Consider the following 22,853-nt stretch of genomic DNA (forward strand, 5'->3'; position numbering starts at 1 on the left):
CATCGTATTACTATGTCTCGTGCACATAGATCGAGGTACAACATAGGAGTTTTAAGCGTTCACTCGATGTATGCTTACATGGATTATACTTACTCTATAGGAGTGTAGTGTGGTTCTGTCTATGACACGACAAGTCGTAGGTATGAGTGCTACTTTTCCACTGCAAGTACTTGGATACATGTACATGTTTTAAAGACCGTCGTTCTTTATATCTATCATTGATATGCTATATGAGTCTGCCATCTATTTCTGACGATGTGGTCAGCTCTATCATTGAGAGAAGGTACCTAGCAAGTGTTTGACTTGATTTGGCCTACTCCTAGATCACACACATTCTTGGTGGGATTTGCAGCTACTACTTGAACTCTAATTTTATTTATTCATTTTTAGCAGATATCTTGCTTATTGCAAAGATTATTATATGTACGTTTTTTGAGGGATACTACCATTGTATACATTTTTGGAGCCGTCTTGGCTAATATAATAGTTCTAGCAATTTTTGAGACGTGGCTACTATCGTGCCATTGCTTAGCCTTTTGTGCGTGAGATTTCTTGGATTTTACATAGCACAAAGAAACTCTACTTCCATAATAGCGCAAGAAAAATCTAAAGAGAAAGAAATGCAGTTGACCACGTTTTTCTAAGGAGATAAATAATCTTTTGGCTTTTCATTTTAATGGGCTTTTTGTTTTCTATACTTACCGTTCACTATACTTACCCTTCACTTGTGCATTTGAAATGTTTTGAAAGGATTTTTTTTAATGAGATTGAGAGGCCCTACTATGAAGCTCTCAAAATTAAACTTTCTCAAATAGAGCATTGAAGAAAATTTTAAAAATATAAGTCAATCTTGGTATTATCTAATCGTCTTTTCAAAATCCTAGGTCATGGTGTAAGAAGAGAAAAATGCAAGACTAAACCAAGTTAAGAAGATTGGCATACTTAATGCTCAGGTGGTGTGAAAGGAATCGGGTTATGATAGAAACAAGAATGAGCAGTTCATAGTGTAGCTAGTGTGTTCATGACGAGGACGAGCGAGAGAGAGAGAGAGAGAGAGAGAGAGAGAGAGAGAGAGAGAGAGAGAAAGAGAGACTAATGGAAGTAGCAAATCATAAGTGGATTGATAACAAATGAAGATTCAAGTGATGAGGACAAAATGGGTGATAAGTGGATACAAAGTGTGTTGCTTAGGCTTCTTTTATAGAGTAGGGAGAGAGCATCTAATGGTAGAAGCAATGATGTCAGAGATGTAAGCTTCCAAAGTAGAGGGGGTTTTCACTATTTGGTGGTGCGAATGTGTCACATACCCCAACAAGGCTTCCAGTATGTGTCATAGTAGCACATAAAGAGTACAAAGTATCCTCCTATAGGGATTGTGAAATACGGTGTAGGAATAAAAAATTTATCCTAGAGAATTTATTGGGAGAAGAAGACCAAACAAAACACCTCCCCTTGAAGAATGTATGCCATCAAGGTGGTGAGTCAAAGGGGTGCTTGTACGCCCCCAATGCCCTCAAGGGGGGGAGGGGAGTCTGTCACTACAAATAAAAAAATCCCTATCATGTGATTGAATAGTAGGGATTATTTTATTTTATATTTTTTTCATTTTCACATATAAAAGGGTGTTGAAAAAATGATCTTGAAAAAAAAACTATAGATTGAATAGGAAAAGAGTTCCTTTTATTGGTGAAAAATTTGGGGTTTTATAAATAGTCCTTGAATGTGATATATAGGTTTTACATATAGTACTTGACCCCTCCAAGCTGATGTCGAAAAGCCAAATGTTGGTGAATGCCTACTGTCAAAGCTCCAAAATATTTTTGTCATTGTTGTCGATGTTAACTACAAAGCTTTTGTATTGTTGTGGTCAATGCTTCTCCTCCCCTCAAAATGTGTTGTCAAAGTGAACGGATTCCAATGGCTGCATAACATACATATCAAACTTTGTGCAAATGTGTGGAAGTAAGGATGGTCTTACCCATGGTAGGACAATGTCTGATCCTTCTACAAATATGATCTTCGTGAATCCAAAGGTGATCATGCTTGATCCAATACATGGTGTTGGTGCTAGTAGGAATTTTGGTAATCTTGGGAATAAATTTTGCATACATGTCATTGTACTTTGGGCCATACTTTTCCCTTACAAATTTGAGCATAAGTGCAAAAGCACATATGTAGACATGCATTTCAAGATCAAAGTGATGCATAAGTGTGGCATGCAATGCTCAATTTTGTGGTGCATGTGCAATGTGTGGCATTCAAGATTACAACGGTGTTCACAAAGGCTTGAAGTAGCATACAAATACCACACAAGGTTTTGTTACGCTGATTACTATCAAGGAGCCAAGGTGTGGGAATGTGAGGCCTGTGGGAATTCCTACCAAAACCAAGCAGTTTTGGGGGCTTTATAACCGTGAGAAACCCACTTGGCTAAAGCTAGTAGTCTGCAACTAAGGCTTTTGACACAAATGAGTAGAGATGTGTGTAGTAAGCCTAAAGTTTGATGATGATGAGCACCAAGTGTAAGCCAACAGGTGTCAAGCAAGAGCCGATATGGCCAAATAGTGGCGTGCAAGTGAGAAGACTTTGGTGGCTAAGTGTGAGAATCAATAATCATTGTTGGTGCTATATATGTCCACGCAAAGCAACTTGGTGCGTCGGTTGAAGCACTTGGCTTGGAAGCTTGATGTCGTGTGTTCAAATCTACCCCATGGTGCTACTACTTTAAAACCTTTCATGAGTGTTGAATCAGCCCACAAGTTTTGCAAAAAAAAAACTCCAGTTAGCCTTGAGCTCAAGACCTCCAAGCAGGTCAAACACCCCAAATATAGGATGCTAACCACTTGACTTCAAGACTCTCCACATGTGAAGACCCTAAAAAATAAGCAATATGAATTTAATATTATAGACTCTAGGAGATTACACACACACACCCCTAAATATGGCAAGGGATTAGACACACTAATCAAGATTAATTGTAGAAGTTAGAAGCTTGATTCAAAACTCTTCCACAGGCGTATTAAGCACACGCACTTGAGAAATTGAAAAAATCTTTTGTGTGTGTAATGAATCAAGTCAAAAAACACGGCAAGTGCATGAGTTGGTTGAGAAAGGCATGGTTAGGCCTAGCTCATCTCCATTCTGTTCACCGGTTTTACTAGTGCAAAAGAAAGACGACACATATTGTATGTGTGTCGACTATAGGGAACTAAATAGGATCACTATCAAGAATAGGTTTCCCGTTCCACAGGTAGAAGACCTATTTGATAAGCTACAAGGATCGACCTACTTCAATAGGATTGACCTAAAAAGTGGCTACCATCAAATAAGGATAGTGGATCAAGACAGTGAAGACCGCGTTTCACACTACGTTTGGTCTCTATGACTACATTGTCATGCCTTTTGGCTTGAACAATGCACCAACTACCTTCAACTGAATGATGGAGAAGCTATTTCAGCCTCACCGTGGTTACACTAGAGTGTTCTTCGATGACATTATCATCTACTCCAACTCTTTGGACGAACACAAGCAACATCTCCAGGTAATATTTCAAGTTTTGAGAGAGAATAAGCTTTTCATAAATCGAAAGAAAAGTGAATTTTTCTTGCAAGAAATTCAATATTTAGGTCACATTATCTCTCAAGATGGCATTCAAAGTTAGAGGTAATAAAAGGATGGCCTATCCCAAGGAATTTAAATGAACTAAGAAGCTTTATAGGTATGTGTACATACTATAGACGCTTTATAGAAATATTCTCACTAATAGCAGGACCATTGCATGACCTAACTAAAAAGAACATTAAGTTTACATGGTCTCCTAAAGAAAATAATGCTTTCAAAAAGCTCAAGGAAAAGCTAATCTCTCAACCTGTGCTTACACTACCGGACCTCTCAAAGCCATTTGAGGTTCAATGCGACGCTTGCGGTTACTGCCTTGGGCCTGTTTTTCTCCAAGAAGGGCATGCCATTGCATACGAGAGTCGAAGGCTTGACCCTATTGAGAAAGCTCTAGGCATATATGAGAAGGAACTCCTCGCAGTTCTTCATTCCTTAGACTCATGGGAGCACTATTTATTGGGGACTCCGTTCATTCTATGAACGGATCACCAAAGCCTTAAGTACTTCATGACACAGACTAAGCTCTCCAACAAACAAATGAGGTTGGAAAATTTCCTCTCACAGTTTCACTTTCATATTGCTCACATTGCTCACATTGCTAGCAAGCATAATCTTGTAGCCAATGCACTCTCAAGACAACCAAGAGTGAATGTGGTATCAATAACTACTCACAATGATCTATCTGTGATGATAGATGAGTATGATAATGATCCCGATTTCAAGGATGTAATTTCAGCCCTTGCACTAGGGAAGAAAGAGGATCCATTTACCCTACAAGATGGCTATCTTCTCTATGGCAATAGGCTGTGTGTTACTAGCTCACTACGTGAGAAAGTGATTTATGAATCCCATGCTCCTCCTTATGCAGGGCATAGAGGGATTCAAGCTACCCTAAGAGGGATAGAAACCTACTTCTATTGGCCTACCATGAAAACGAACATACAAGAGTATGTCTCAAAATGCGTGGTTTGCCAAAAGACGAAGTTTGATAGGGGAAGCAACCCGGTTTGCTTCAACCTTTGCCAATCCCTAATTCACCATGGGAGAGCATATCCATGGAATTCATCTTTGGATTGCCCAAGTCCATCCATGGGAATACGGGAATATGGATGATAGTAGACAGGTTTAGCAAACAAGCTCATTTTATACCTGTCAAGAAGACTATCAAAGCCCATCAAATGGTAATCCTCTTCATTTCACAAATTTCAAGTACCACGGCTTGCCAATGTCTATAGTGTCAGATAGAGATCCTAGAATGACTAGTAATTTTTGGAAGGGTCTCTTTGAGAATTTAGGGACAAGGCTTAATTTTTGTTTGGCTTATCACCCTCAAACGGATGGCCAAAGTGAAATAGCTAACCTAACAATTCTTGATCTACTAAAAGCCTATGTAACGAAAGTAGATCAAAGGTCAAAATGCGAGAAGTACTCACCGTTGGTGGAGTATGCTTACAATAACACTATACATACTTCCACGAGAAAAGCACCTTTTGAGGTGATTGAGGGAAGATCCAAAAGTCCCCTGCTACTTAAGGTACATGGGAAGATATTCGCTGCAGATGAGTATAGCCGAGACCTACAAGAATCCTTCCAAAGGATTAAGGATGCTATCTATCTCTATCTCACAGCAAAGGCAAAAGGCTGCTGCTAACAAGCACAAAAGAGCTCAAGCCTTTAAGGAAAATGATTGGGTCTTGCTTAAGTTTCCCAAGGCTTGATTAAGGCACACAACAGGCAAGAATCCTACGGGCCACCAAAAGTACTATGCCAAGCTGGCAAAAAGGTACTATGGTCCCTTCCAGATTCTTAGGCCTATCAATGAGATGGCTTGTCAACTCAAGTTGCCCGCTCACTGGCTCATACACAATGCTTTTCACGTGAGCCTCTTGAAGCCCTACAAAGGTGAGCCACCCCATGAAGCAACCAATGAGGTCCCACCGGAGATCGAGGACCAAGAGGAGGTGCTGCAGCCCGGGTCCATTCTCCGACATGAAGACAACGTATTAAGAGGTGGTAAGACTATCCGACGATATCTTATTAAGTTTAAAAACTATCCTTTTGAAGATGCTAGATGGATGCAAGGCATACAGTTAAAGGATAGCTTAAACCTTGTCAATGCTTACAATGCTTCCCTAGAGTAGGCAAATGTACAAATGTTTAAATGAACAAAGTTTCTTTTTGTCTTATAAGACTCTCTCGTTGTTATTTGTGCACAAATGTTAAGAAGTATGCATGCTTAGGATCAAGTTTGCGGAGATGATGTCTCCCAAACACCAAGTAGAGCTTGTCACTCTACTATGGAAGATTGATAGGACTAACGCGCAGACATGCTTGTGAAAGCTTTGTCTCTCAAGCGCCAAATGGATTAGTCATCCATTGTGGAACGATGTCGTAGGGTAAAATAGGGATCCTCTACCTGCTAAGTAAAGGACTGATGACTCTGCTTTATCATCTCTACCCCATAGTCGAGGAAAACTATGATTTCAAGAGAGAGGTAATGTCATAATAAATAATATCTAGATCTCCTAAATGATTTTCTCATGTTAAACTGATCATTTAATATGGCAAAGTACCAGCGGAGAGAAAGCTAGAATATTGGCAAGGCTGGCAGACTGGTTACATTAGGGATCCAAAGGAGGGAAAATAGGGATCCAAAGGGGGACTATCTGCAGAAGAGCAATGTACAAAGAATGTGCTCCAAAGAACTTAGGGTGCAGCACATTAAGACTTCCTAAGGTTCCAAAATTCAATAGGAAAGTCCAAAGGGTCTAACCTTAAGAAATTTGGATGCTTTGTGTGTAGTCAAAAAGTCAACAAACATCCCTACAAAAGAGGGGGCGAGCCCAAATGGTAGGGGAAGAGAGAGAAAGAGGTGAGATATCACACACACACTCAAAGGATTCCTTTGTACACAAAGGGCATAAGGGACACATGTCAGATGCCTAGGCCAGTTGCCCCCAAAGTGTATTCAAATCCTATTGGGTGACCCTTGAAGTGGACCAATGGGAATTGTGCTAGATTAAATTTAGTTCAATTAATTTTAAAACACTTAATAAAAAGAACCAGTGAAAATTAAGTCTCCTAGATGATTATTGCATAGCCTACCAATGGGTCCAATAGGAATTAAGCAGCCCAATGGCTTGCTTAATTCCTATTGGCCAGAAGGGAAAAAGGTCCAATGGGGATATAATTAAATAAATCTAATTGTTTAAGCTCTCTCTAAAGGGAAAAGAGGGACACATGTTAGAAGGCTCTTCAATCTACCCTTGGTTTCCTATTGGCTAAGCTTGGCATGGTCCAATGAGATGCCAGCAAGAGGGTTTGACCAAGAGAGAGAAGGGCTGAATTTTGCAAGGCATTCTTCATTACACACTCACACTTGACCATGTGTGAAGCAAGGAAAAGTCTATCTCTTCCCAAGCTTTAATGGAGAGCTCATCACCTGCTCCAAGCTTGTGAGGTAGAAGTCTACAACACACCCTTGGCTTGTGATGCAAATCCAACCAAGAGCCAAGCTCCAATGCCTGCTCATCTCCTCTACCATGCTAATTACTAAGCTAAGCTATGCTAATAAGAGTGATTATGTGAGGAGAAATACTTCTTTCTCGTAGTACTACTCCTTTTTTCTCTCAATCTACTCTCATACCCCGCTAGCTCTCACCATCTTTGAAGGCGTGTGAGGTCTTGGGTCTGAGACATCCGAGGAATTGATGTTGTGTTTAATTAAGTGTTTTCTAGGTGCTTGAAGCTTCCATCCTCAAAGCCCTAGCAAGTAATTGAAGGAACACAAGTTATTGTATTGTAAATGTCTCTCTTTATGAGAGAAACCTATAATACAAAGCCTTTTGGAGGGGGCCCCGGCTCCATGTACATCCGGTCCTCAACTCTTGTCAATTGCTTAATTTCTCTCCCTTTTTGAAGTATTGTTCATGCCTAATTCTAACTAGGTGTAATGGTTCTGTTTCTATCTCTCTCTCTCCAACCAAGCACTCTATGCTATGCTCATTAGGAATCTATTCTTAATGAAATGTTCTCCAAGTCTATGTAATTTCCACTACACATAAAGTTACTACCCACTTAATGTTACAAGAGTTAATGTACAGTGCACAGGAACAAAGAGGATTATCTACTCGGATGGAATCATCTTTGAATGTGGGACAGAGGAAAGATTACAATCAGGTTTTACAAGCCATTGGCATGAACAATGGGACTGTGTTCTTCTTGGATGGGCCAGGGGGAATGGTAAAGACTTATCCTTATAATGCCTTGATCTCTCGGCTACGTGGAGAGTCCAAAGTTGCTTTGGCATTGCATCATCTGGTATTACAGCAATACAACTTCTCACCAATGGAAGGACTGCACACTATAGATTCATCTTACCTATTGTAGAGGGAACCAAACATTGTTGATGGGTGTTTGTGCACTCATACATTTGGAGAAGTACAAAAATCTTGCATCTAACATATGAGTGATCAATTGTTTTTGTAATGTTATTGAAAGAGAATTTGTGCAATGGACACTTGATATTGACTATGGTGATGTTTGTGATGGGGACCTACATGATAATGTGGCTTTATCGACCAGCATGATGCTACCAAAAAATAGTATGCAAGTACTTATTGCTTGCATATATGGAGACCTTGAAACACTCTCTTGCCATGAAACTTTTTTCAAGGATAGAGCAATTTTGGCTCCACGTAACAAGGAGGTGGATGCTATAAAGAATTTGACCTTGCCGCAATTTTTTGGTGCTTATAAGGAATATGTTAGTGCAGACTTGGTATGTGAATCAAATTGTGATAGCATTTTATTCACAAGTGAGTTCGTAAATATTTTAGATCTTAGAGGGGGGGGGGGGGGGGGGGGGGGGGGGGGGGGGGGGGGGGGGTTCCACCACATGTTTTGCAATTAATACAAAATGCTCCAATTATGTTGCTTAGCAATTTGGATCCAAGAATTGGTCTTTGTAATGGGCCACGCTTGATTTGTAAGCAATTCCATAGTAGGATGATTGAAATAGAAATCATTACAGGGTCACATGCAAGGAATGTAGTGTTTATACCAAGGATTGATTTTCTTATGGGAGCTAGAGAAAGCCTTCCTTTTGAGTTGAAATTGACAATTTCGCCTAAGATGTGCTTTTGGGATGACAATCAACAAAGCGCAAAGCCAAACATTGGAAGTGCCTAAATTGTATCTCCCAACACCTCTTTTTACCCATGGTCAGTTGTATGTAGCAATGTCTCACGTGAGACCCTTCCATCAAGATTGTGGTTGGTGATGGTCACTCAACAAGTGTTAAGAGACATGGAGATCAAAGAACATACACTTCTACTATTGTCTACAAGGAAGTGTTGCAATTGACCTTACGAAGTTAAATGCATTGGTAGCGACCCATTGGCCCAAGAAGGGCTTAATGTGGTTGGAGATGTTCCATCTAGTTCAAAGCACGATGATAAAGAGACTATTTCTTTCTTATAAATTATAGATGAAGCAAAAGATTATCTACAAAAAGTTTACTAGTGCTGATAGATTTATGATATTGCATTCACCAATCTTTGATCCTCATTTACTTCATGTGGTCTTTGATGAATTCCTAACCTTTTTTTTAATGAATGAAGATGGATCCTAAAGCTTCTGTGACTTACACACTAGGAAGACCACCTCGGCACATCCAAAGTAAAAGATTGTAGATTTGTGATGTTTTGATGCTTTAAAGAATTTGAATCTCATGGTCAACAACTATGTTTTAGATCCACCATTATGGAGGGGTCCCAATCATAGCCATGGATGTTATTCATTTGCTTGAGGACTTGGATGTAGTAACAATGTTAATGCAATAAAGTAATTAGGTTCTGTTCTGCATCTATCTATATTAATAGTTTTTCTTTTGCTATAGGTTACAATATTGCCCACAGTTCTTGTTGGTGGATATATTTCATTCCTCTTATAATCCGAGCTTGCTCTGTTACATCCAAGTTGCTATCCAGTTAGGAGTTAGACCATGTATCACCATTGCAGAGTTAGGGAGAACCCGCCCAATCAATGCTATGTTTGCTCAGAGTTTTAGTCATGGTGTTTGGTCCCTACGTGTTTTTGTTTTAGGTTCTCTTCCTTCGATGATAGTCGATGTGTTTTACATCACGGACCATGGGTGATTTGTAGGGCATGTCATAGGCTACGTTTTAGAAGGTAGAAATCTTTAGTCTCTATGTGGAACGCATAAATATTGTTATATTTTTGGATAGAAAAAATATCACCTACTCTCTATGTTTGTGTGAAGTTAGTCCCAGTGTGTGTTCTGAAGGCTTGAACTCAAGTTTTCTCTAATTCCTTATCATGTGCAGGTGTGTTTGTCTACTCAATTGTATCTACTCTCTCTTAACTTTATGCTTGCACATGTTGGAGAGAGAGAGAGAGAGAGAGAGAGAGAGAGAGAGAGAGAGAGAGAGAGAGAGAGAGAGAGAGAGAGAGAGAGAGAGAGAGAGAGAGCTACAAATCAAATAGATAGACAAAGAGAAAGGATGATATTGTTTAAGAGCATGAAAGAAAAACATCAGGCACATCTCTCTCCCTCTCTCTCTATCTCTCTCTAAATGTAGGGCCATATATAAACTAAGAAAATCCACATACCCTCTCTCTCTCTCTCTCTCTCTCTCAACGGGTAGTACATTATGCACTTGACAATTTGGGCCAACACCTGATAAGAGACTATCCAAGGTTGAGAGAATGTGTACGAAGGTTATTGCAGCACACTAAAGCACCAATAAGGAGAAGGGTTAAGAGCATTGTGGCAAAATATTACCTCCTCTCTCCGTCTCTCCAAAGTTAAAACTATGGCTTTTGTTAAGTGTGGAACGTGTTATTAAAATGAAGATTCACCCATGCTAAATTTCAGAGAGAGAGAGAGAGAGAGAGAGAGAGAGAGAGAGAGACTGAGCGCACACATGTGCTTTGTAAGACTAAGGGAGTGCAACGTCACGGGAGGCGATGCCGCCACCGAAGGTAGCGCTGGTATACTAGTGTAAACAATAGAGGCAGGGAAAAAGATCACTAACCATAAGCCGATCTCGATCCATTAGCACTATTGTATGAACATACAGAGCCCAAGAACCTAGTGTATGAACATAAAGGTTGCAAGCTATGACATACTCCTTTGCATCTATCGCATCAACATGGAACTAGCTCCTCCACATAATAAGATAAAGGCTTGGACACATGCGTACTGGAGCCTGTGAAGTAATGAATAGCTCCTCTCTATACCCCATCATAGGAACATAACCACTTTAAGGAGATGTTGTGCATGATGAATCCAAACGGGTTATGTATGTACAAACAAATTAAAGAAGTCAATTTTAGTATCAATAACTACTCAAAATTGTAAATTGATTACGCTACTAAAATGCTATATTGATTGTTTTACTATGAAAACAACCAAGAAATATGTAATGCATCTAGTATGTTGCCCTAATCTTGTTTTCATTTCTTTTTGTAGGAATCTAGCAAGATATTTTACAAAGCAAAACGAAATTGGCCAAATCTTTGAAAATAAAAAGCCTTGCCAGATGTACGTGGAGAGAGAGAGACGGAGATTCTATCGGTGGAGATGTACGTGGAGAGAGAGAGACGCAGAGAGAGAGAAGGAGAATGCCAAGTGTGCACGAAGGCGAAGATTTTTTTTTTTTTGGCTGTGATTATAGTTGGCTGGACGCCATGTGAGTCTTGGCACTCCTGCTGCCCGCGATCATCCATGCCGACAGATTGGCTGTCTGGCGTAGGGATTGCATGAGGGCGACGACGATGCTTGGCATGACAGGGAGGACGACTGTCGCAGAGTGTGAGGTAGCACGGCAACCGTTGGGTATGCACGCAAGGCTGGAGGATCTGAAACCCCAATCAAGCCGACCATGCCAACGCGCAGGGGCTATGGTGAGCTGGGAAGCGAGGCACAGAGGAGGTCATGGCGGCAGGCGCCGCGCGGGGGGGGGGGGGCTTGATAGCGACACTTCATGTTCTTTTGCTTTTTAATTCAAAGGCGGCATCCGAATCTTGTGGCTTAATAAATTAATGAAAGGGTCATTCGACCCAGTATGTCATCCAAAACATAAGTTTACATTAGGAAAAGACATGGATCCATTTTACATAGGAAATGCGACTATGGACGACATTTTCGTATCAAAAGCTACGTTTTATATCACTTTAATGAACTTATTTGCACTTCAAATACTGCGGTAACCTTCACCGTGTATTCACCTCTAACAAATCTTTAAGCTTTTTGTTTTAAAAAAATGCAAGATAGGAGGCTACGTATGTGGAGTGGTGAGCAGCACATCCCAAGTTGGTCACATATGGAGACACGTGTTTTGTTGCTATTTTTGTAAGTAAACGTTTGTACAAGTCAGAATTTTAAAATGTAATCACTATCAAACGGCATTCCAATTTGAAAATGTAATCACTATCAAACAACATTCCAATTTTAAAATGCAATCACTATCAAACGACATTCCGATTTGGATGTGTCCATATAGACCAGAGACTATGGCCAACCCCTCTGTCCACAGATGGGGATGGTGACACACGTGACACCATGAATATAGGGCCCCACGAATGAGCAAAAAACCTCCGTCCCAAGAATGCCCGCAAAAAATTACATTTGCAAGTCCATTGTCCTTCTGGGAGTTTAGGGTTCGTGCAAGCTTCTGCAAGGGGAGATGGGGGTGGGATGGGGAGAGGTCCCCGTTACATGGGTGCTCTCCAAGGAGGGAGCCTTGGCTGGATAGCCTCAACTCTTGCTAGCAGTCTCACACGTCTCTACATTTTTGGAAGCAAGGTGCCTAGGGGGCGCTCGTGTTTTGCACGGGGAAGTTGTCCTCATCACTGGTGGCAATGATGCAAGTGAAGAGATTTGGGTGAAGCTCAACTTAAGGGTAGCTACCAAAAGGCGGGGAGCAAGAAACGCCAACAAAGTTCGTGGGCTATCGGTTTTCGAGATGGCCCCTACTATCGGAACGTCTTCAGAACAATCATGTATGGTCTCTTATATCTTGACAAAGGGCTACGATATCTTCTGCCTCTGGCAAAACACAGTTAAGATTAAGAGAAGATTCATGTTAATTTGTGTTTGTTTGGCTTTCTATCTAGGCAGGCAAAAGAACAAGCATTTTTCTGCACCCTGGGACAAACATGTCACAAAAAACCGTCCTCTCTGTCATGTTCTACTCAAGCAGCTCCTTACTCCATCCACACGCCACTAAATGGATTGCAAATCAAACTATGCAACGGACAGTCCCAAAAGAGAGACCAGTGTCAGTATCACCAGAGTTAAAACACGAGGATCATCATCAGCATCCAGCGCATGGGATAACCATGTCGACTCCGCCCTCTAGTAGAGCCTAACAACCAGATTGACAATAATTTTACTTAGGGCAGGTATCAACAGGTTGAATGGACGCTGCTTACCAGTGGCTTGCTTCGACGGACACAAAAAGGGCTTTCAAGCAATGAAAATCACAGACTTCTCATGACTACCATGTGCCCATCGGGGCCCTCCTTGTCCTGAATTTTGGTCTTCACATTGTCTATGGTATCGGAGCTTTCGACCTCAAGGGTAATGGTCTTACCAGTGAGGGTTTTGACGAAGATCTGCATGCCGCCGTGCAGACGCAGAGGGTGGACTCCTTCTGGATGTTGTAGTCAGCAAGGGTGCGGCCATCCTCGGCAAAGATGAGGCGCTGCTGGTCAGGGGGGATGCCCTCCTTGTCCTGGATCTTGGTCTTCACATTTTCGATGGTGTCGGAGCTCTCCACCTCCAAGGTTATGGTCTTGCCGGTCAGGGTCTTCACAAAGATCTCCATATCTGCACGCTGTGGAAACACTCCGAACTAAAAACGTCTGACTTGTAATGTGCAAATGAATGTGATGAAACCAGACAGTGGTGTTTAGGTGGTGGTCACGCGAGGCTCAGTTATCAGTTCTTTGAACGGATAACTAAGCCTCATTCTTGGTCACATGCAAAACAGATCATTAAATGAATAACTATGCCTCCCCTTTGTAACTATGCCCATTTGGCATAGTTGTGAAGTGCAAGGCATAGTTGAGAGGTTGAGTGAATAACTAAGCTTTGTGTGACCATGCAAGAGGCTTAGTTATTCATTTAATGCTCTGTCAGAGCATAGTTGGCATAGTTATCAATAACTGATAACTAAGCCTCGCATGACCACCCCCTTATATGACTCCAAAAGTGGTGGAGACTTTTTAAAATGCCAGTCAAAAGCGAAACACGTGTGCGATTCGGTGGAAATTTGAAAAGCCAAGCCCAATCAAAGCGACACGTGTTCAATTAGGTCATTAGGTGATTGTAGAAATGCTAGAGGCTCAAAGGGTGCCGCTGCACATTAGCCAACAGCACGAGGTGCAAATTGCTTTGTGCTTTTGAGAGGCAGTGCCATCTGCATGCGGGGAAAGCAGGACGCCAACGGCAAACTGCATGGTTAAATCCTACTTTCGGGGGTTCAAAAGCTACAGGTGGAAATTTGATCAGGTGGAAATTTGATATCGTGTTGCGAAGAGATAGAAATTGGCTATCGTGCCACCTTCTTTTAAATGTTGCGGTAATTTTTTCCTTCATGTGGGCATCCTTTCAAGGGCCACTGGGCAAGGTCTCACATCTTACATTTGTGCCGTTTAATAAGAGGGCTCCCTCATGGGCCCTATAAAGGGGGGTTGATTGGGGGAGTGCATTTGAAGGGCTCTCCTCTATTGGGCCTTTAAGGGGCCTATGGGGGAGCCCTCTAAGAGGGTTGCACAAGGCTCAAGGGCCCTACCTGCGCTTGACGATAGCCGGAATCTGTGCATAATACAATCGTCTACGGGCCGTTCATAAGGTGATTCAAAAGTGTGGGGGGTGGTTGAGGCACCCCCCACCGAAAAAGTTGGCGCTAATTGTTAGTCTTTCCAGCCAACTCGCCAAGAGAAGGGGTGCCGTTATGTCAAGAAAAGGACCCTCCACAACACCTTTTGAGGGATTGTGGGGGAGCCATCTAATATTACAAGATAATAACAATAGGAGTTTCGGTGTCAAGTGCTTATTTTTTGGACTCGAGAGCTCTACTTGGAGAGATATGCAAGCTCCATTGCTACCTTTAGGAGGTCATCAAGAAACGTGGGTGGAAGCGGGATACACATTAAGGGGCTCTACCCTATTAGCTGCACCTTGCCATGAACCGCCCACTCCTCTCACCTTTACTCAGTTAATGCCCCAAACCCAACTCAAATTTCTCCAATAGCCACTTGACGGCTAGCTCAACAGTCTTCAGCTCCACTTGGAGAGAGAGAGAGAGAGAGAGAGAGAGAGAGAGAGAGAGAGAGAGAGGGAAATTACTGCTTTATGTTGATGTTTCCATCCAACATTGACAACCTTGCAGGTGAGCGTTTGAGGCGAAGGAGTTGGTCGTTCACTTGTGACAAATTACAATCTTCTCCATGATGTGTGTGTGTGTGTGTGTGTGTGTGTGTGTGTGTGTGTGTGTGTGTGTGATCTTCTCCATGATGTGTGTGTGTGTGTGTGTGTGTGTGAGTGTGTGTGTGTGTGTGTGTGTGTGTGTGAGAGAGAGAGAGAGAGAGAGAGAGAGAGAGAGAGAGAGAGGGAAATTACTGCTTTATGTTGATGTTTCCATCCAACATTGACAACCTTGCAGGTGAGCGTTTGAGGCGAAGGAGTTGGTCGTTCACTTGTGACAAATTACAATCTTCTCCATGATGTGTGTGTGTGTGTGTGTGTGTGTGTGTGTGTGTGTGTGTGTGTGTGTGTGTGTGTGTGTGTGTGTGTGTGTGTGTGTGTGTGTGTGAGAGAGAGAGAGAGAGAGAGAGAGAGAGAGAGAGAGAGACTCCTATGCAACATCGCCACAGCTTCAACACCTTTAACAACTCACAAGCATAATGACGACCATCAGCTTAGTATAAGCCCTCTCCCACCTTGCCACCCTCGACTTCAATGAATCTGCTTACCTTGATCTTCTTTTCATGCAACATTGCAATACTATTTTGAGCAGTAGCAACCATGCTAAGGGCAGTGACACCATGAATGGGGGAAGCCCAAAAGTGAAACTCTGATGACAACCCAAAGTAGATAGTGTGATGGTTCTACCTGCCAGCTCAAACTTCTTTTGCAAAAATTTGTGCCAATGAGATGCATCACTAGCATCTCTCTCTCTCTCTCTCTCTCTCTCTCTCTCTCTCTCTCTCTCTCTCTCTCTCTCTCACGCACAATTTTGTAAGCATACAAGCTATTTTCAAGTGAGGAAGTTATGCCTGCAAAGCACATATTGTCGAAAGCAGATCAAGAGGTCACACCTCCCGAAGTTTAGTTGGTGTGATCAAACTTCTCGGGCCCCTTCAACTCAGCTAACCAGTGCTTCACATCTAAGAAGTGCTTTGAACTGAGGGGATTCCAATGAAAATGTGGCAATCAATTTAGCTAGCTTCATTGATACCATGGCAAACACAATTTCTCCTTTGACTTCAAGCTACCATTCATACTGATAAGAGAGAAAATGCTTCTATTACCTTATTCAAATGTGTGTACATGAGCTCCTTTTATAGCCTTATTGAATACCCAGATATGATTTCACAGGTAAGGTCACATGGTAGTTACGGGGGTAGGTTTATTAGCCAACTACGAATAATGACTAAGCTTGGCATACAAGCTCTACAAATGGTTTGCACATGGGCTTTATCCACTTGGCAGTGGAGAAGGTGTTCACGAACACACAAGGTGCAAAAAAGCTCACACCCAACAAATATGGAGTCATAGCAAAAAATTAAAAGCTATCACCAAATTGCACTTTTGGTCTACTTAAATGAAGTTTCTCTCTCTAAAATTGGCCATTTTAGTGAGAGAAAATAAAAAAAGTAAAAGAATCAACAATGTACAATGGGCAAATTGATGCATCTGTGAACTAGAGAGTTCTAGGAAAATTATACATTTTTTAGAAGTGCCATCGAAATCCGTTAAGGGTTTTAACGAGATTCTCTGGAGTTAAAGTATTAATTTAATATTGTCCAAAATATTCCCGAAAGCCTCCGAAGATAAGCTAAACGGCTACCCGTGATCGCATCTGGTACAGGGAACATGGACAGAATGGGTTTTGTGGGCCAAGATGGGCGGAGTGGGGCCCAAGGCAAGTGGAGGGGACAAAATGCCAAGTGTCCGGTCTAGTCTGAACATGTAGGGGGTGCTTCCTCTTGTGAGCCATCGATCTGGAAGAGATCTGGACCATTCTTTGCCCCCAAAAGACTAGCACACTTTACCCACTTTACCCAAACTTGCTCCACGAGTCTTTGCATGCATACAAATCAATCCAGGCTGATTTGGGGCTGTTTTGAGTTCAGTTTTACACACTCTCAAGCTTCCATGAAAGCTCGGCATCATCTCCTTCTTCCCCGTCTATGCATGTTTTACGTACTATGCTTGATTATGCTTAAATTACACATGCAAGTTACTATTTCCTATGCTTAATCACTTCTTTCCAACCTGTATCTTGCTTATTTCCTGCAGATCTTATAATTTGCGTGATGTTTAAGGTTTTGGGAATGAGTTCTATGAGAGTTGCGGTGCGGAAAAGCCCAATTGCAACCACTGCCAGATTCTAGAGCTAATAATCTCTTAAATCTGTGCAGTTAAAAGTGCGATTAGCATTGTGTTAATGTAAAATCATTCTCTTACGAGAAATTTGATTAATAAAAAGTCCTTTCGGAGGGGGGGTCCGCTCCATAAAGTCCGGCCCTCAACTGGTGTTGATTGTCTCTCTCTCACTCTCTTCTTTGTAGTTTTCATAGCATGCATGTGTGATGTGTGACGAATCTTGTCATAATAACTAATATCTAATTCTCCTAAATGATTTTCTCATGTTAAACTGATCATTTAATATGGGGAAGTACGAAGGGAGAGAAAGCTAGAATATTGGTAAGGTTAGTAGACTATTCACAGTAGGGATCCAAAGGAGAGAGAAGCCCTTACTTCCTCTCCTAACTCCCTTGCAAGGGGAGATGATGATCCTGAGGTCTTGGTAGAGATGAGGTAGAAGTAGAGAAGGGAAGAGGCTAAGAGTGGAAAGAGAAGAAATGCAGGAGGTAAAATCACACTAAAAAAGTCAAAATAGTGCCTGTCTCGACGGTGCTATTTGGTTCATCTTGACAAGACAGTAGGAATAAACTAATTTTCATTAAAATTGATTTGGACATGCTTGTGTCTTGGTATGGTAATATGGGTTGATTACTCCTAAGCTCTGGATTTACAAGTTTTTAGAATGGCTCATTGTTTCCTTGAACTATTACCCTTTAGGATTTAATTACTACCGATCATTTGTAGTCCTTGCCATACATAATATCCTTTGATAGTTTGTTCCAAAGAAATGAGTTGGGTGTTGAAGGATAATTCTTAATTTCTTTAAAAGAAAGAGGGAAAGCAAGTGAAAATCCTCTAATTGAATCAAATAACTATTTGTACTATAATACATCTATACTTTTAGGACAGTAACTAGTCTAATAGTTTTTAAGTAGGACATGGATAACACTGATAGGTTTTTTGACACCTGTAATACGTATCCAATGCTCACAAAATCTGCTATCTTAGTTATATGGATGCAGGTAAGAATTCTATTTTTGCTTAAAAAACTTAGGGTAGCTACATTGCACCTCTAATGATGAAGACCTATTTCATCCCTAGTAGTTTGCATATCATAATGTATAGAGTCATTGGAATGAAACCTCATTCCAACTACATTGTAAAGGAATAATTCATATATAGACCAGTTTTTGTGCATATATTTTCTAGATATCTAGAGCATGTTGTCTTTTGAACATGGTGTTCTTTTGTGTATATTTACTATCTTAAACAACAACAACAACATGCGTGCGTGCGCGTGCGCGCGCGCGCACACACACACACACACACACACACAAGAAAAAGGCAAAAAACCTTCACAAAAATGATTTTGTTCTAATTTTGGCTGCAATTTATACAATTAGTAGTAGATTTGAGTGTTTTATAAAGTTCTTTTTATATTTAGCCACTTGTTTTAAATATTGTTATTGCTTATGATTAAGCTTTTGCAAATTTCTCGTTGTTTAGGTCTAAAATTTTGCAAAGTATTGTTGTTTAGACTTGAAATTTTCTAAATTAGTAGTAAATTTGAGTGTTGTATAGAGTTTTATATCTATTTAGGATTGTTATTGTTGACGATTAAATTTTATGTTTCAATTGTCATTGTTTAGAATTACATTTTTACATTATTAAGTTAATTTGGGTTACTTTAGGGTTTAGATTTAAAATTTATTGAGGGCTAATGTTAGGGTTAATTTAAGATTAGTTCTAGAGTTAATTTTAGGGTTAGTTTTAGATTATTTTATGGTTACTTTTAAGGATATTAAAACTAGTTTTAGACTAATGTTTAGTTTCGGGTTAGTTATGACCAATTTAGGGTTTTTTTAACACTAGGTTGGTAACCTAGCAGGACATAAAAGTGTCTTTTCAAGGTTTTCAAAAAATTTTGATTCGTCTAGCAGACTTGTTCTTTTTGTAGAACCTTTTCTTGAGCTTGAAGTAAAGAGACTAGTACTTATGGGAAAAATGAGTAACCTTAAAATTCCTCACCATTTATTCATGGTAAGCCTCTAGCGGTGATGTATTGCTGCAAATTTCTCAAAACAGCTATTTGTCAGGGTCAATCACATAATAAAAGTACTAGGGATTATTCTAGACCATAAAACTATTTTTCCCATAAACTTCAGTGCGTTGTTGATCACACGATATGGTTATCTTAGCCCCACATTTTGTTTCCTAAACACATAATAGGTACAAAAAAGTCACATTTTTCTCATTCTATTGACCTACCATCCACATATAATTACTATCACTAATTATATGTTTTCTCCATTCATTTTTGACTTATAGATATATAGGAAGCCATCAAACTTGTCAAAAGCATGAAAAAGCTCCCACCTATGAGAATATTTGGCACAATAAACAAGTACAAAACAACAGACATTAAAAACCTGGGCTCTACCTTATGTCCTTTACAATAACTTGGAACACCATCTACGTACAGGAAAATTTTAATGAAAAGTATCAACACCCAAAAGCTCCCCATGTAAAACTACCAAAATTAGTCAGCGCATTTTACAAAAATTTGTACAACCTAATATGCCAGCACATCAGTGCAAAATCCGACATCCGTATAGTGTGCCACATCAACATGTCAGCACGTTTTATGAAAATCAGTCCTAGGGATCAAGCTCTGGATATTTTTGGGTTAGGCCACTCGACAAGTGCTCCATAAGTTCTTTTAGGTGCTTAGGGGCATGATTTTTAATCCTAGCCCCTTCTTGGGCCTCTCGGCCACTAGTTTTGTCAGTTTCTCTTGTCCTCTTTGCTAATTCCCTTCCAGATGGGCATGCCACATCATCACTTTGTAGCAAATACACGAGAATTTTGCATACTTTCCTCGAGAGAAGAGGAAACGAATAAGAAGAGAGGATCTCTCAACTACTTGGACAACCTATGGACACGTCTCGAATGAGCCACCCAACCATAGCCACCATTCGGCGGCACTCCCTAGCTGGGGCCATCATCCAAGGATAGATGCATGCACCTGTAAGGTCAAGCATCTTATACCACTTGGCCTCACCTACTAGAGTCCTAAATATTAGGTTCCTATCACCTCTAGAAACAGACATGTTTTGTCTTGGTAATTTCAAAATGAAACAAAACAAAATGCCTTGAAATGACAAAACGATGAAACACACAAAATGTTTCTTGTTACACTAGACTCTTCACGCCACATCTTTGGCCGGTGGTCAGTGGGCGGTGGACGGCATTCAATGGTCGGTGGCCAAGTTTTAGGTGGACTTGGCTACACTTGGATGGCCACACATGGGCACTTGGATGGCTATCTCTCATGAGAGAGGACAGCCCATAGAGGCTCCTTTACACCTATAAAAAAAGAGGTTGTAGATCTAGAAAGAGAGGTTATAGCTATGGAGAAAGAGGTTGTAAATGTAGAAGGATAGGTTGTAGATGTGGAGAAAGAGGTTGTAAATCTAGAAGGAGATGTTGCGAGCTATGGAGGAAGAGGTTGCAAATCTAAAAGGAGATATTATAGAGCTAAAATGGAGAGGTTGTAGCTATGGAGATGGAAATGGGCTTGACGGAGAGAAGAGTTATCAGATGCGACCTGGGCAACTACATTCTTGAGAACCTGATCGTGCTTTTGTCCTTTAAAACAAAGGAGAGGTTGTAGCTATGGAGAAAGAGGTTGTAGATCTAGATGGAGATGTTGTGAGCTATGGAGTAAGAGGTTGCAAATCTAAAAGGAGATATTATAGAGCTAAAATGAAGAGGTTGTAGCTATGGAGATGGCAATGGTCTTGGTAGAGAGAAGAGTTATCAGATGTCACCTAGAACTACATTCTTGAGAACCTGATCGTGCTTTTGTTCTTTAAAACAAAAGTGGAATATTGGAGGAACTTTAGGAAAACTATTGTACTGAGGCATTTAAAGGCAGATGAGAAAGATACTCATAGAAGCACTATGGGTTATCTTTTATGGTCCCCAAGAAAAAGGAACCCCCTTTTGAGTCAAAATATGCAAAGGAGAAGCATGCATACCTCTGGTTGTAGGTTCTTCAAATGGCACACTCTCCGTATTTGAATCACCATACCAGTGTTCAACCACCATAGCCTTGGTTGCTATATCTTCAACCTCTTCAAGTGGAAGCAAGTCGGATTGCTTGAGCACTAGATCTTGAACGCCAACCTTCTCTACTTGCTCTTCAAGCACTTCTTCTATTTCCATAGCACCTGTTAAGCAAGAGACAAAGTCAACTTTTACCTTGTTTCCTGGTAGGTCGACATCTCCCAAATCTATCAGCGTAGGGCTAGCTTCTTCTTCTTCTTCAATCCATGTCATTCCGTCCTTCACTATCTATCTCTACAAAGCATGGTGACAGAGCTTCTTCTTCATGACCAACCACCACCTCTGGAATGCATTGAGGCTCTTCAATATGATTGGAAGGGAAAGGTTGCCCAACCCCCTTGATATCTTCTACTTGCTGTGCTTCGACCATCGATTTGTTGAAATCTTCAAGGTTGTCTTTTGAGTTTTCCATACCTTCTTCTTCAAGTGGCTCCACCTCTTTGGCAAGCTTGACCTCCTGCTTTGCATCATGGCCTTTAGAACCTACTACAATCAAGTATTCATGAACAATCATATCTTGCACCTCTTCAAGACATGCTTCTTGATTGAAGTAGCTATCATTACTTTCCTACATGCTTGCATGAGAAACATAAGGCTTGTCCTCCAGAACATATGTAGAGTTTCTTACCCATGGATCAACTGTAGTCAATGCATCTCCGCCTGCTCGCGTTATCTTTGGCTTCTTTGTGCACATTATGGGAGCATAATATTCATGACGGAGGAGCCCCAACTCCATATTCCATTTCGCTTTCTTGCTCTTGATTTTTGCCAGCAAAACAGCATTGGCATAGTTCTTTGGATCTCCATATTCCACCTTCTCTTGAATCTTTGGATGTAGACACACCATGAACTTATCCAACTTGAAAGCGTCTCCATTTTGCAATCGAGCTGCTAAAGAGCTTCAAAGCTATCTACAAACACACCAAAATCTTCACGTACATCTTGCTTCAATACCTTGAGCTTTGCACCCAAATCTGGAGGTGAAATCTGCTTTTTGAAGTCTTGGATAAAACATGCCCGAACCTTTTTCCATGACTGTTATCGGTTAGTTCCAACCCCTCAAACCAAGCTTTAGCTTTTCCTCACATCACCAGTGGCATAGCCCTCAACTTAGCATTGTTCGTCACCATACACATCAACGTCAGGCATAGGTTCACATCAAATATCCAGTCTTCAACATCTTCTTCACCTGTGAACATTAGCCCACAATCTGGAACCATCTGATCAAACCACGCCATCACTTTGAGCAATCAGTGTGCTCCTCAATGGGAGCACCACAAGATGGAGAGGGGGAATGGGGAACACACCCATAACACACACAAATGCCCCTATATAGCTCAGGGTATCTAGAGCACCCCTATCCTCTCAAAAACACGCTCACAATCTGCCACTTTTCCCTCGGGCACACAAACTCATGCACAACTGACCCATCTTTGGGAATTGTATGCATCAGTGGGTGTGGGTGTGTGTGAAGGTGTGTTG

The 22,853-nt window shown here is 41.0% G+C and overlaps 1 protein-coding gene across 1 annotated transcript; it reads right to left on the reverse strand.

Annotated features, from left to right (window-relative positions):
- Window positions 1-13,184: 13,184 nt before the first annotated feature.
- Window positions 13,185-13,473, reverse strand: LOC147417526 (ubiquitin-like). Its single transcript, XM_086507490.1, has one exon. The coding sequence runs from the start codon at window positions 13,471-13,473 to the stop codon at window positions 13,198-13,200; it is 276 nt and encodes a 91-aa protein (XP_086363616.1). The 3' UTR covers window positions 13,185-13,197.
- Between the last annotated feature and the right edge of the window lie 9,380 nt (window positions 13,474-22,853).

Source organism: Adiantum capillus-veneris, chromosome 30, assembly GCF_014529385.1.
Source record: "Adiantum capillus-veneris isolate H3 chromosome 30, ASM1452938v2, whole genome shotgun sequence".
Classification (NCBI taxonomy): domain Eukaryota; kingdom Viridiplantae; phylum Streptophyta; class Polypodiopsida; order Polypodiales; family Pteridaceae; genus Adiantum; species Adiantum capillus-veneris.